Below are 15,311 nucleotides of genomic sequence, written 5' to 3' on the forward strand. Positions count from 1 at the left end.
AGATTTGTCCCAACATTTGCAACCTGTTCCTCCTTAACATACTTTATTGCTTCTAAGAGTATATTCTTGCAAAGTACATACTCTGAAGCTGAACTATAGCACTATCTACCTCCCTTCATCTGCACATTCCAAGAACTTCATGGCTTTGGGAACTTACAACAGTGATATTCAAAAATGGGAAAGGCTTCTAGCTTCAGATAAATTAACACAGGATGAAATCCTATACACAATTCCTAAGGAGAATATCCAATTAGACTCAGTAAAAGTTACAAGGACAGCACAAACAACTCATTATGACAACTTTACTGGCTAAGGTTCATTTCTAGGCAGCCTTCAAAGCGCTGTTATGACTCATAAAACCTGATACAACTTATATCCACACAAGACAATCCACTGTCACCTGTATTATTATAGAAATACAGTAGAGTCTCACTAATCCAAGCCTCGCTTATCCAAGCCTCTGGATAATCCAAGCCATTTTTGTTGTCAATGTTTCCAATAAATCGTGATATTTTGGTGCTAAATTCATAAATACAGTAATTACAACATAACATTACTGCGTATTGAACTACTTTTTCTGTCAAATTTGTTGTATAACATGAAGTTTTGGTGCTGAATTTGTAAAATCATAACCTAATTTGATGTTTAATAAGCTTTTCCTTGATCAGTCCTTACAATCCAAGATATTCGCTTATCCAAGCTTCTACCGGCCCGTTTAGCTTGGATTAGTGAGACTGTACTGTACAAGCAAAAGATAGAAAATTTAATTGGAGAGCCTGCATCATCAGATGTAAATACAACAACAAACCTCCATTATCGCCACTATGGACCTCATCCCAAAAGCGGGGGGAATTGTCTTCTAAGTTTGGCATTCAATGGCCTTCTGTTTCCAAAGAAAACAAATTTAACCATAGTTCCCATCCTACCTTAAGATGCCTGGTTTCAGCTGTTTTCAGCTGTTTATTTAAGAAGTGAAAGCAGTAAAGTCAATTGTTCCCCAGCTAAACATTGGTCCATTTCTCTTCACCTTGAAGACGAAATCCACTTGGATGGGCTCCATGGGACTCCATCTTTAAAGTGAAGAGAAACAAGATAACTCCCCCTGCTCCCCTCCCATGGGGTGAGGTCCCTTGTTTAGACTATCTCCTTCACCAAAACCCCTACCTTTTCAGCCAAGTTAGCAGTTTTTTGGTGGTGCATTTACACAGTAGAATTACTACAGTCTGGCACCATGTGACTATTATGGCTCAATACTACAGCATCATAGATGTTGTAGTTTTACAAAGTCTTTAGCCTGAAAAGAGTGCTGGTGCCTTCCCAAAGAAATCCCAGGATTCCATAGCACTGAGCCATGTCAATTTAAGTGTTGTCAAACTGCATTAATTTTACAATGTAGATGTACCCAGAGACCTAATCAGGCCACTCAGATTGATGTCTGTCATGCTTTCCCGGAGTGTGCTGAGAACAGGCTAACTGTTTCAACTAACATGCCGTCTGACCAAGACAGAGTTGCAGTCAACGTTTCCCAGCATCGCTGTCTGCAGCACCTCAAAGACCTTTCTTTTGGGGCATTGACTGCCTAAAAAAACAGATCTGGGAGATCACATCAATCATAATTAAAAACTGTAAATGTAAATCTCCAAAGATATAAATTTGTACGTCCAGTCTACCTATTTATAACATCATTATGGCTTTCCCTTAAACTCAGAAAGGACCCTGCTAATCAACCTAGAAGAGAAAACTTTAAAACAATATACAACTTCATGATAAGCAAAACAAAGAAGATAAGAACTGCAGACTTTTACAAACAAACAGAAAGTGAACCTCATAACACAGACGTATGTAATATAAACTCAAATGAATAAACCTCAAGGCAAAAGTTTCTGATATTCCTCCTGATTTACTTACCTCAATTGTCTTTGGCCACAATGGAGTGGTGCAGAAATTGTGTGTGTAAACTTCATTGGCCACTGTGTTTACATCGACAGCTGCAACAATTTCTGCAAGTATATTACTGGCTGGAAACAATTGGAGAAAGAAAGACAGTGAAGATTAATTTTCTTTAGACAAAACTGGGCTCATCTATATCTCCAAATAAAATTGCCAGCCATCTGTTGTAATGAACAGAAAATCTCTGATCTGGAGCCACAAAAAACTTCAGGCCTTCGGCAATACAACTTCAAGTAACTTCTTCCAATCTGCTGCATAAGAAAGCCAGCTGTGGGGCTTTGGGGTTTTTGAGGTCACATTCACCCAGCAAGCAGAAGCTGCTGAAGTTAGCTATTCCTGGTGGCCTTAATTCCCCTGAAATTGAACATATCTCTGTGGAACTTGATTCTGTTTATTACTTGGCTCAAAATGGTCAGTAAAGCTGGCCTTGAACATGAGTCACATATATGCAGGTGTTTACTGAGATATTGGCAAGGACGTGTGACAGCCACATCCTTGAAGTATGTTTGGGTTTGTCTCCGTCTCAAAGAACATTTTCAGGGGCAAAATAAAAATATCAGCAGAGTGAGAAGGCTGCTGGGACTCTTTATCAGCAACATCTCTATTTGAAAAATGTAATACAAGAAGGAAAGAAAGAGGGAGGGAGGAAAAGGAAAAGCCCCCAAACATTTTCTGGAGACACAGAGGCATTTCCACCATGCTTTTTTAACAAGACGAAATGAGGGAAAGTCACTTACTGTTTCAAAAAAAATACACCATGGTGGAAATTCCCCCCATACATAATCTGGAGCCAAAAATTATTTAAAGCTTAGACTAATCTTCTGTCAGCTTGCCTTGCCTCACAGGGTTGTTACAAAGATAAAATAGAAAGGTTGACATAAGATAAAGCAGTAGGAGAGCCACATACATCATATTTGACCTCCTTGCAGATGTCACAGCATATAAAGAGATGCAAATAAATAACAAACAATGGGTTTTTTTGTGTCAGGAGCGACTTGAGAAACTGCAAGTCGTTTCTGGTGTGAGAGAATTGGCCATCTGCAAGGACATTACCCAGGGGATGCACAGATGTTTTGGTGTTTTTGCCAACCTTTTGGTAAATCCCAACCAGTTTCTGGAATCTGAAAGCCAAAATATTTGGGGACCCACTGCTATAGAGAGTCAATTATAGAATTATGGTGCTTTCAACGTATTGTATGAAAGGGCCCTGGCACTGAATTGCCACAGAGTGTAGATTTAATGTTGGTGGGCAGATGGTTGGGGAGTTAGTGAAATGAAACTGCTTGGTTAAAATTGTGAACTGGCCAATATAGTGATATTTCCTATTGCTGACAATAGCAACTGCTTGTTATCTGGTGATTCATTCTCGTTGTGGTTGTGAAACTGCCACATCCCATGAGCAGCACATGGATTATCATGGGTAGAAGAGGGAAGAGACCATTAGGATTGGAAAGGTCCATACAAGTCTGGTGACACTTGATGAATCCATGGACTTATTCTGCTTTAACTGTGTGTTGGATTAATGCCTTCCCTCTGCTTGTTCTGGGGCAAAAAAATAAACTTGTATGTCATTAGCTACCACCCCAAGTGTGGAAAAGCTACTTTTTTGGAATAACTTCCAGAATGGCCCAACCAGCACTGAACAAACATTTACTGTTAAGACTTTTTTCCACAGGCACTGGACATCTTTAATAGTAGCAGATGTACCCACAGAAGTTGAAGTTTCTTTTTCCTAGCATAGGAAAACACACCTGTAAAAGTTTCATGTGCTGTGCTGACCTTCTGGACTATTGTTACAGAGCTAAAAAAAACAGTGGAAATCACTGGTATAGTGGAAACAGGGATGCAAGTCTAAAGCCTAGAATGATGTCAGATGCCAATGCCTCACCTCAAACTTTCCTGTTCTCACTGAATTTAATTGCAAGCCAACAACAGCTACAGGGGAAATGAACTTTCTCAGCAACAGAAAAAAAAGGTTATGAGCTATCCTTAGTGTAATCCAAAGTGCTTTTGAGGCTGTTTAGTAAATTGGTAAATCACGATTATCTTACAAAAGACCTGATCCTGATGGAGATAAAAATTGTTCGAACTGATTTTAGATCAGTATAGCCACTTGTATTTTTGGGAAGAACTTTGCCTCAGAATGATAGGTTTGCTGAGGGCATAGACTTCAAAATGTAGTGTTTGAACACTCATAACTAAAAATTAAAACAAGAAAGAAAATCCTTGCAGGTTCCTTTCTCATTTGTGAACACCATCTCCTCTTTGAGCAGGATGCAATAGAGGTGGGATGCAAAATAGAATCATTAAATTGCCCTAGCTGAAAACAACTACTTTTTTCCTCTTCTCTCCTCCTCCTCTCTTCCTTTTGTCTCATGTCCTTTTTTAAGACTGAAAACCTATGTCTAATTTAACTGATTGTAGAGAAACTGCTGAGAAAAATAGTATGAATAAATATGAAGCAAGCCTACATATCAAGATTAACATTCAATTAATGATCCATATTCAAGACATTTTAAGCTCAAGGGAGGTAAACACATGTGTAGGCGGTTCCACAAATTTGGCTTTTCTTTGGCAAAGAATACTCAGAGGTGATTTGCATTGCCTTTGTCTAAAATATAGCCTGTATCATTTGGTGTTCCTTAGCGCTCCCCCATCTAAGTTCTAGCCAAGTCTGAGACTCCTTGGCTTCCAAGAACAAATGGCATCTAATGCTTTCAAGGCATTCAGGTCAATTATTTCTTACATTTATTTGTAAACATAATACATGAAATGAGCTTTTGGGGGTCAAGACCACAGGTGATTAGTGCAAAAGCTTTGCTTTAATAAACCTGTTCAAAATAAGCAATTTCACTGCCTTCGCTAATATTCTAGACTAGTTGTATTAATAGTACTTTGTACCTGTGTTTATCCCAGGTATATAACTTCCACGCTATACAAAAAACAAATACCTGAGCTGAATAATCAGGTAAGTTAACACTGACACCTAGCGTGGGGTAAATAAGGCAGCCTCGGCAGATCAATTATCTGCTTATAAGCAAAGAGAAATTATGGACTGCAATACTGAAACAAGTATTGTAGCTAGACTAAAGTGTATTTGAGGGAATATTTTGTTGTGTGTTTTATTTGTCCTAGACAGATTTTTATATGATGTTCAGCAAGCTGCACACTACATGTATGTCAGTCGAAACAACTTGTTTTTATCTGCAGCAATGACTGCATTTTATGAATTTTCATGTTTTACACTGTAATTATGTATGTGTGTGATTTTAATTCTATGGTTTTATCATTTTAGAATTATGTATTGTCTATATGCGACACTTTGCTGTATTTTGTTAGCTGTCCCGAGTCCCTTCGGGGAGATGGTGGCGAAGTACAAATAAAATACGTGTGTATGTGTGTGTGTTGTGTTCTGTTTGCCTACACAATTAAAACAAGTTGCAAGTTAAAAATTACATGACTATTTTTATCAGATGGAGAGCGCTACAGCTTGTAATGCTCATCATGTGGTGTTATGATGGCAGGAACTATAATGTGATTATTCTGCCCACAATTTTATTCTTCCTATGCACCTTCAAATCATTTCTAGCTTATGGCAACCCTAAGGTAAACCTATCATGGGTTTTTCTTGGCAAGATCTGTTCAGAAAGAGTTTGCCTTTATATCCTGAAGCTGAGAGAGTGTGACTTGCCCAGGTCACCCAGTGAGTTTTCATGACTGGTCATGCATTTGAGCCCTGGTCTCCACTTTCCCAAAAGAATGCTTAAACTATCTTGACAGTTTGATCAAATTTCCATTATTTAAACCAGATTTAAACAGTTGAGAACTCACGTTCCACCAAGCAAAGAAATTAGATCTCGATAGTTTTGAAAAGAAAGTTGCGGAAACTGGTAACAAATACATACATATTACTCAACATGGAGGGAATGTACATAGCTTGATTCACAAAATTACAAAATTAGCATAAACAAAAGTCCTGCCACACTTTTCAATTATTAAATGTTCAAAGCAAAGATATTATGTACTCTGTCTATCTATATGTGGATTATCATAAAAAGGCATTCAAATACCAATAGGTTTGCTTTTAAAGCATACATTTTCTCATGGAGATTAGAATGCAAATGACGCTATTGTCACTTCTTATTTAAATTTCAATTGCCATTTAGCCCTTCAAGTTTCTCTGGATTTGCTCACCCAAGTCAGAGCACAAGCTCCTCTTACAAAGTTTTCTGCATCTGTTTCTATTTATTGTAAGTGATTCACTTGAAGCCAGCCCACAAGGAGAAAAATGTAAATTATGGCCTTAATAGACATGACAGCAACTCCTCTGTTCATGGGCATAAGATGTAAATGCAAGTTTCAGAAATGAATAATAGCATTTTGTTCCTGTATTCTGGAGCATCCCTAATTCAGATGACTGCAGACACATTAGCTGACTTCTAACTAAAATGCTTAAACTATTAAAACAGAAGGGGGAATTGTGTAGCGTTGGAGATATTATAGAACTATATGTCCCAGCATTTTGACTATGCTTGCTGGGAGTACTGGGACCTGCAGTCCAAAAGCCACTGGAAGGCCACATAACTCACATACTTGGACAGGGCAAATATAAATGGGGAAGGTTTTGCAGAAAATATATGACTATATTTGTCTTGAAGGAAAAGTAACCAAATTGATTCAATCACAAATCATGCTTCATGAATTCAACAGTTACAGACCATTTTAAAAGTCCTGCTAATAATGAGTAGGCAATAATGCATTCAGGATGTCAGATTTCCTGAGTTCAAATTTCTATTTATCCATAAAGCTCACTGAATGACACTGGGCCATCCACTGCCTCTTTCATTCACACACATTTTCTCTAACACACAATGTGCCTAACCCCATCTCACAGGACTGTGATGATCATCTGGTAAAAGAATTGCATACGGTTAAGTTCAATTATTAAAATGAAGAAAGTAAGACTGCTTTTATACTGACTTTTTAAAGTTTGTCTAAAATTAAAATCAAAAAGTTTAAAAACGTAATGCTTACATTAATATCTTAAGGTACTCTTTAGACATGCAAAAGGTTGTGTACTCTGTGTGTGTGTGTGTGTGTGTGTGTGTGTGTGTGTGTGTGTGTATCAGGCACATATCAATCCCCGTGGGTGCCAGTTAACTGAGAATTGACTGTACTTATGTATATGCACACACACATGGAAACATGGGTGTTTTTCTCACTGTACTCCAATTATTACTCCGCAGTAGTGAGAAAAATAAGTTTTCCGTGTGTGTATGTGTATGTATATGTATGTGTGTGCGTGCGTGTTTGTATATATTTCTTTGAATGTTTTGCTGGTTGCTTGAGAGTTCCAGTTGCTGGAGTTCTGGATAACTGAGAGTATACTGTATAAATTCTGGTAGAGATAAAATGACTGGTAGTTTAGAAGATAGTTTCGTTGTTTTAAGTCTGCTTTTTCATTACTATTAACCAAAACTCAGAAGAAGGGGTTAACAGAAAACGCATTCACTCATAAATTTGTCAGAATGAATGCTACAATTCGGAACTCAAATTGGATTAAAGTAAAGCCGTCCTCACCAGGCAACATCTGCTTCTAATTTAATTAACTGTGGCGTACAATTTGAAAATGTATCCACGGTAAATGGCTGGAGACACATATTCCCCGAGTCTTGCTGAGTAAATACAACTTACATTAGTTTCCTAGAATCCAATATTTCTAGTTGGTTGGAGCAGCTACCTTGGTGGGATTCCTTTGGGCGCCGTAAAATATAGGATAAACAACATATGGACTTCCAGGTGTTACTAGATTGCAACTCCCATCAGTCTTGGCACAGCTGGTATGTGAAAGTTGGTGGGGAATTTGAATCAAGGACTAAAATTGCATCTACTCTGCAGAACTAACAGTTTGACACTGTTGTCATTGTAGTTTCAATACATAGAGGGGGAGGGGGAGAAAGAGAAATCCTTAGTTTTTCTGTTTTATGTGTAACACCATTTTATTTTATCATTCTGCCATACAGAATAGGGCTTGAGTATCTACAGATCTTGATATCCACTGGAACCAAAACCCAGTGGATACCAGAAGCCTACAGCACATGATATAGCAGATCTGAGCTGGGCTCCCCAAAAATATTTCTGTCATTGTAACTAGCTACAGGGTGATCTTGATTACAACATCTGTTATAGAACTCCAATATGCCAATGTAACAGAGTCTGTGCGTATTTAGCAGAAGACCTACAAGCTGCTCTAAACACCTTTGCAGAAGCATATGAGAAGCCCAGTCTCTCATTGAACATCAAGAAAACCGAAGTGCTCTTCCAGCTGTCACCAGCCAATCCCTCTGCAATGCCAAAAATACAGCTTAATGGCGTAATTTTAGAAAATGTTGACCATTTCCGCTACCTTGGCAACCACCTCTCCACAAAAATCAACATTGACACTGAAATACAACACCACTTGAGCTCTGCAAGTGCAGCATTTTTCTGAATGAAGCAGAAAGTGTTTGAGGATCGAGACATCCGTAGGGATATCAAAGTGTTTGTTTGTAATTTTGTCCTCCCAACCCTGTTATACACCTGCCAAACGTGGACCATCTACAGATGTCACACTCAACTCCTGGAACGATTCTGTCAGCATTGCCTCCGAAAAACCTTGAAAATCTCTTTGGAAGACAGGCGGACAAAAGTCAGTGTGCTGGAAGAAGCAAAGACCACTAGCATTGAAGCAATGCTCCTACACCATCAACTGCACTGGACTGGCCACGTTGTCCGAATGCTCAATCACCATCTCCCAAAGCAGTTACTATACTCCCAATTCAAGAACAGAAAACATTGGTGGACAGGAAAAGAGATTTAAAGATGGACTTAAAGTCAACCTTAAAAACGGTGGCATAGACACTGAGAACTGGGAAGCCCTGGCCCTTGAGCACTCTAGCTGGAGATCAGCTGTGACCAGCAGTGATGTGGAATTTGAAGAGACACAAATGGAGAGCAAAAGGGAGAAACATGCCAAGAGGAAGGTGCATCATGCCAACTCTGACTGGGGCTGCCTTCCATCTGGAAACCGATGGTCTCAATGTGGAAGAACATGTGGGTCATGAATAGGGCTCTACGGTCACCTGCGCACCCATCGACAGGACACTACACTTGAATGGCCATAATACTTGTACAACGAGGGATCGCCTAAGTAAATAAGATCTTGATTAAAGTGAATACAGTAGATGGTGCATATGTAATGCCATTTTATTATGTTTTATCTACAGATCTTCAATCCACTGGAACCAAAACCGAGTCTATTTGTTTTCATTTGCTTTTAATTTATAATACAGTAGAGTCTCACTTATCCAAGCTTCACTTATTCAGGGTTCTGTATTATCCAAGGCAGTCTGCCTTTAAGTAGTCATTGTTTTTGCAGTAAATGTTGCAATGTTTTGGTGCTAAATTCGTAAATACAGTAATTACTACATAACATTACTGAACTGTTTTTTTCTGTCAATTTCTTGTAAAACATGATGTTTTGGTGCTTAATTTGTAAAATCATAATGTAATTTTATGTTCAATAGGCTTTTTTTCTTAATCCCTCCTTATTATTCAATATTTTCGCTTATCCAACATTCTGCTGGCCCGTTTATGTTGGATAATTGAGATTCTACTGTATTAATATCAAGCCAATACAGAGTTTATAGCAGGCACAGGTAAACTTCGGCCCTCCAAGTGTTTTGGATTTCACCTTCAAATTGAAGTCCAAAACATCTGGAGGGCCAAAGTATCCCCATGCCTGGTTTATAGTATGGTATAGTATTAGGTCTGCTTTTAATAGTAACTCTCAAGCAACTAGAAACTAAATTTATCCAGCAAAGGAGCCCCTGAACTTGCAGACCGAAAGGTCCCAGGTTCAAATCCCGGGAGCGGAGTGAGCGCCCATTGTTAGCCCCAGCTCCTGCCAACCAAGCAGTTCGAAAACATGCCAATGTGAGTAGATCAATTGGTATCTGCTGTGCTCTGTGACTTGCTAGCAGATTATTCCAAAAATATAACACTAAAGGTTGCCACATTTGCAATTGCAGCCCAAAAGATCAGAGCTAAGGTAGCAAAATCCATACTTGAGGACAGAAATGGTGATGGTTTGGGATGATACTAATCAGACACTGTCATTGTTATGTTGCTGCTATCATAATTTTAAAGAGCTAGTGTTAATTTTTGAATAAGTTTTAATGTTTTTATTGGAAAGTGTTTATAAAGGTTGTATATTACTGATGTCATGGCCTATGGCTAGTACAATAAACAATTCATTCATTCAATAGGTACCGCTCCGGCGGGAAGATAACGGCGCTCCATGCAGTCATGCTGGCCACATGACCTTGGAGGTGTCTACGGACAACACCGGCTCTTGGGCTTAGAAATGGAGATGAGCACCAACCCCCAGAGTCAGACATGACTGGACTTACCGTCAGGGGAAACCTTTACCTTTACCTAGCAATCCCCGTGGGCGATAGTTAACTGAGGGTCTACATTTCTTCTGAAACACTGGACAAATAATGGTACAGATGGCCATTGAGGAATCACTGTGCAGACCCCTCCAGTGACGTGTAATGCGAAATCACGTGACAAGAAGAGGCTGTTTCCATTCATGGCTCCCATTCATAACGAGAAGGCGGCCACGCTGCCATTCCCAAGCCAGGACTTTACGCTGTGGCGTTAATTCAGCTTGACACCACTTGAACTGCCATGCCTCAGCCAGTGCTGGGGAGTCCTGGGAGTCGGGTGGGCAATGCAAACCCTACCTTGCAAGGCGTAATGCATCCCTCCGATCCCGCTGTAAAGCTCCAGCACTCGCAAGGGCTCCATTCCCAGCCTCCTCCTTCTCCTCCTCCTTCCTCCAAACAGCAGCTACAACCGGCAGCCATCGGGCAATTCCTGCCGGCAGCCGCAATAAAGCAAACCTTTCTTTGTTCCGGTGCTTTCTGGTTCCTACTTGCCGGGCAAAGAGGCATCCTGCTGCTAGGAAGAAAGTCCATTTGCAGGCAGGCAGGCAGGCAAGGCAGCCCCTGCCATGTGCCTTTTTAATTGGCAGACCACACACAGGTTGCATAGACTCACACAGCGGAACTAATGCAAGCTTGACACTCAGATTTGTCAATCTAAACAGGTTTCACCCAGAAGGCAGGGATGGCGCATCTACACTGTGAATAATGCAGTCTGGTACCACTTTAACTGCCATACCTCAATGCTATGGGATCCTGGGAGTTGTAGTTTTGCAAGGCCGCTAAACTTCTCTGGCAAAGAGTGCTAAGGTCTCACCAAACTACAGCTCCGCGTAATCTGTCGCACTTAAAAGTGGTGTCAAACTGCATTATTTCTACAGTGTAGAACAGGTAAAGGTTTTCCCCTGACGTTAAGTCCAGTCGTGACCGATTCTGGGGGCTGGTGCTCATCTCCATTTCTAAGCCGAAGAGCCGGCGTTGTCCATAGACACCTCCAAGGTCATGTGGCCGGCATGACTGCATGGAGCACTGTTACCTTCCCGCCGGAGCAGTACCTATTGATCTACTCACATTTGCACGTTTTCGAACTACTAGGTTGGCAGGAGACAGTGTAGATTAGGCATGGGCAAATCTGGGCCCTCCAGGTGTTTTGGAATTCAACTCCTGCAGTTTAACAATTTCATCAGAAAAGAGAAAACCATGAAAATGAACAAAATCTGGCTACCAGTCTGAGTCCACACTGCCATATATTCCAGTTCAGAGAAGATAATATGGGATTTTTTTCAGTTGTGTGGAAGAGCCCAGGGAAATTCCAGACATGAAACAATCAGGGCCAGCTAGCACCTCCCAACAAAGGATTCCCCCAGGCAGGTAGCAGCCAGACTTTGAAGCTGAAAAGCCTTTCAATGCTAATCAAGGTGGTCAATTGCAACATTCACACCTGCCTCAAACAGACAAGAATTCTTTCTCTCACCCTGGACCTTCCACACAGAGGCGGTCCAACCATAAGGCGAAATAGGCACTTGCCTGTGGCGCCATCGTCCCAGGGGCACCATCGTCCTGGGAGGAGGGCACCACTCTCCACCTCCTTCTCTTTCGGGCCTCCCAGTGCCCATGCTGGGCTTTCCAGCCGGCGCAGGCCCACCTTCGCACCACGCGAGCCCACCTTTGGGGCCTTCAGAGATTGTGAGGTCTGTGGGAACTTGGAAGCTAGGTATGTGGGGTTTATATATCTGTAGAAGGTCCAGAGTGGGAGAAAGAACTTTTCTTTGAAGCAGGTGTGAATGTTGTAATTAATCACCTTGATTAGCATTTAATGGCCCTGTGGCTTCAAGGCCTGGCTTCTTCTTGCCTGGGAGAATCTTTTTTTGGGAGGAGTTAGCTGTCCCTGATTGTTTACTGTCTGGATTTCTTCTGTTTTCAGAGTGTTGTTCTTTATTTATTGTCCTGATTTTAGAGGTTTTTTTTAATACTGAGGGCTATCTGGGTTATCTAAGTCCACACTGACCTATATCCCTGTTCAATGTTTAGTGCTAAATTCGCAAATATAGTAATTCCTACATAACATTACCATGTATTGAACTGCTTTTTCTATTTATTTGTTGTAAAACATGATGTTTTGGTGCTTAATTTGTAAAATCATAATGTAATTTGATGTTTTATAGGCTTTTCCTTTATCCTTCCTTATTATCCAACATTTTCGCTTATCCAACGCTTTTATTTTTCAGTGATTGGTTTGGGGGGGGGGGGGCGCCAAAATTCTGTTCGCCTACACTTGAAAAATACCTAGGACCGGCTCTGCTTCCACAGATATATAAACCCCAGTTGCCTAGTTTCCAACAGACCTCACAACCTCTGAGGATGCCTGTCATAGATGTGGGTGAAACATCAGGAGGAAATGCTTCTGGAACATGGCCATACAGCCTGGAACACTCACAACAACCCAGTGATTCTGGCCAGGAAGAAGAGAGTTTGGGAAGATAATTTTTTAAAGTAATTTGTTACATTCATGGTTACAAAGCCAGAAAGAATAGTTCTAGTGGCAGATACAGTTATTAGTAACTGTTTCCTATACTCTTTTTCAAGAATAATACACATAATATTGTTTAGTTTTTTAAAAATCCAAATGCTACTATCTTGCACGTGATAAACCTTCATAGTTTTTTTGTAAGGCCATAAGTGACGAAAGTAAATAAAAAGTTTAATCACAAACTGAATGACATGGCTCAATAAATTACAATTGTAATGTAGTTTTGTTATTTTTTTTCATTATTGAGAAAAAGAATTGCTGTAATTACAAATAACTATTCACTGGTAAATAGCTACTTCCAAGTTTTGAGAGAGTGAGAAAACAAGAGGTCTGAGGGCCCTTTCATGCAGCCATATAACTCAGGATATAAAGATAGAAAATCCCACAATATCTGCTTTGAACTGGGTTATCTGAGTCCACACTGCCATATATTCCAGTTCAAAGCAGATAATGTGGGATTTTATTCAACTGTGTGAGAGGGGCCTGAGATCATTCAATGAGTTTTTTCTGGATCAGAAAGAACTTGAACCTAGAACTCCTGTGTCCTGTCTCAATCTGGCTCCAAAGGTGTATCTGCACATAGAATGAATGTAGTCTGACACCACTTTAATTGCAATGACTCTATGTGATGGAATCATGGGAATTGTAGTTTTATATGTCTTGAGCCTTCTATGCCAGAGTACTGGTACTTCACCAAACTACAGATCCCAAGATTCTATTTCATAGAGCCATGGCAGTTAAAGTGGTGTCAAACTGCATTCATTCAGTGTAGATACCACCAAGGAATCCAGAGACCAGCCACATTGAGATTTACTCCTTGGGAAACTCTATAGAATTGCAATGTCTGGAGAGATTTTAAATATCAAACAATTCGTAGGCAGGACTTCCATATCCTACCCATATTCTGCTCAATTATTGAAGTCTGAATTTTTTTTCAAAGTAATGGTTTTTCAAAAATTATTGCACCATTGCAGAAACAGTCAGAGGAGAGGAGGAAGGAAGTTGGTGGTGAAACTTTCTCTTTCCCGTCATCTTGTAAAACATACGCTAAGATGATCAAGCAGTGTGGTGACATTCAAGGCTGCTGCTCCTAGGCCAGGGCCTCATAATTCCTGCTAGTTGCTTTTGAACCCCTCCCCAACCCTTTTTCTTTCTAAACTTCTAAGGTTTGTTAGTCTGGCCCATCTCTGTTATTCCAGCTGTCCCTTTTATTTGCACCTGGTCTTGTTCACCTGTCATGTTCATGAATGCAGGATGTTGACACTGCACAGACCCTGTGTAATTACAAAAGCTCAAAAGCAAGTTTGTAGTGTTGACAGCTAGCTTGGTTAATTCTGTCCACCAGAGAGAGAGAGAGAAATAGCGGATAACCATGGCAACTGAAGCGGTGTCAAAGTGCATTAATTCTACAGTGCAGAAGCACCCCTAGTGTGGTAAACAGGTTGCAAACAGTGTTAGTTGCAAATCAACCTATAATCTTTATCCTGATTTTTAAATCTCACTCTGCCTGTTTGATTTTGTTGTTTTTCAATGGTTATTATGGAATTGTAAATGTTACAGTATATGCTATCATCTGTTTTAATGAGTTTTACTTTTGGTATAAATGTGTATTTGTTTTGGGATTTGGGTGAGATGGGTATTTATTTACTTGTTTGTTGTACATCATTGAATGTTTGTTGATTTTGTTGTTCACAGCGCTGAGTCCCTTCAGGGAGATAGGATGGTATATAAATAAAACATCATCATCATCATCATTGTATGTTTAATAGTTGGCTTAATTTTTTTTAAAAAAAACAAGTACCCAGAGTTATGTACAGGCAGTTTTATTGCGTCAGAAGCAACTTGAGAACTTACTGCAAGTCGCTTCTGGTGTGAGAATTGGCTGTCTACAGAGACGTTGCTCAGGGGACACCTGGATGTGTTATCATCCTGCTGGAAGGCTTTTCTCATGTCCCTGCAAGCTACAGCTAACACATGGGAGCTCACCCATCTCGAGGATTTGAACCAGCAACCTTCAGGTCAGCAACCCAACCTTTAGGTCAGTAGTTCAGCCGCCACAAGGGTATAATCCACTGTGCCACCACGGTTCCTAAGTTACAAACAAGATCAGTCCTGGAGATTTGTTATTAAGTTGAATTTATATATAAGCCGGACAAGTACATTTTACCTGATTTTCTGTCCCTGTAATAATTGGATTTTGAACATTTTGGGTCGTTGTGGAAACAAGAATTGGTGATAAAGCTTCAGTGGAGATCCCTTTCCCCCATGATTACTCTTACAGAAATGAATTTCCCTTCCTGGGGGAAGATTTCTCTCACTTCCTGTTGTCTCAACCCCGTTCTTAT

The 15,311-nt window shown here is 40.2% G+C and overlaps 1 protein-coding gene across 3 annotated transcripts in view; it reads right to left on the minus strand.

Moving 5' to 3' along the window:
• trdmt1 (tRNA aspartic acid methyltransferase 1) overlaps nt 1-12,066 on the minus strand; it is a 28,433-nt gene extending 16,367 nt beyond the window's left edge. Inside the window, exons 1-2 of one of the 3 annotated variants that reach the window (XM_062984384.1) lie at nt 11,964-12,066; nt 1,909-2,018 (exon numbers count right to left, since the gene is read on the minus strand). Coding sequence is in view for 1 of the 3 variants with exons in the window: in XM_003221954.4 (XP_003222002.2) it covers nt 1,909-2,018; nt 10,737-10,800 (174 nt within the window). In the remaining 2 variants the exon portion in view is untranslated. Of the gene's footprint in view, nt 1-1,908; nt 2,019-10,400; nt 10,545-10,736; nt 11,025-11,963 lie in introns of those variants that run through there. The other 2 variants (XM_003221954.4, XM_062984385.1) reach the window with 2 other exon arrangements.
• Nucleotides 12,067-15,311: the final 3,245 nt, after the last annotated feature.

This window comes from Anolis carolinensis, chromosome 6 (genome assembly GCF_035594765.1).
Source record: "Anolis carolinensis isolate JA03-04 chromosome 6, rAnoCar3.1.pri, whole genome shotgun sequence".
Taxonomy (NCBI): Eukaryota; Metazoa; Chordata; class Lepidosauria; order Squamata; family Dactyloidae; genus Anolis; species Anolis carolinensis.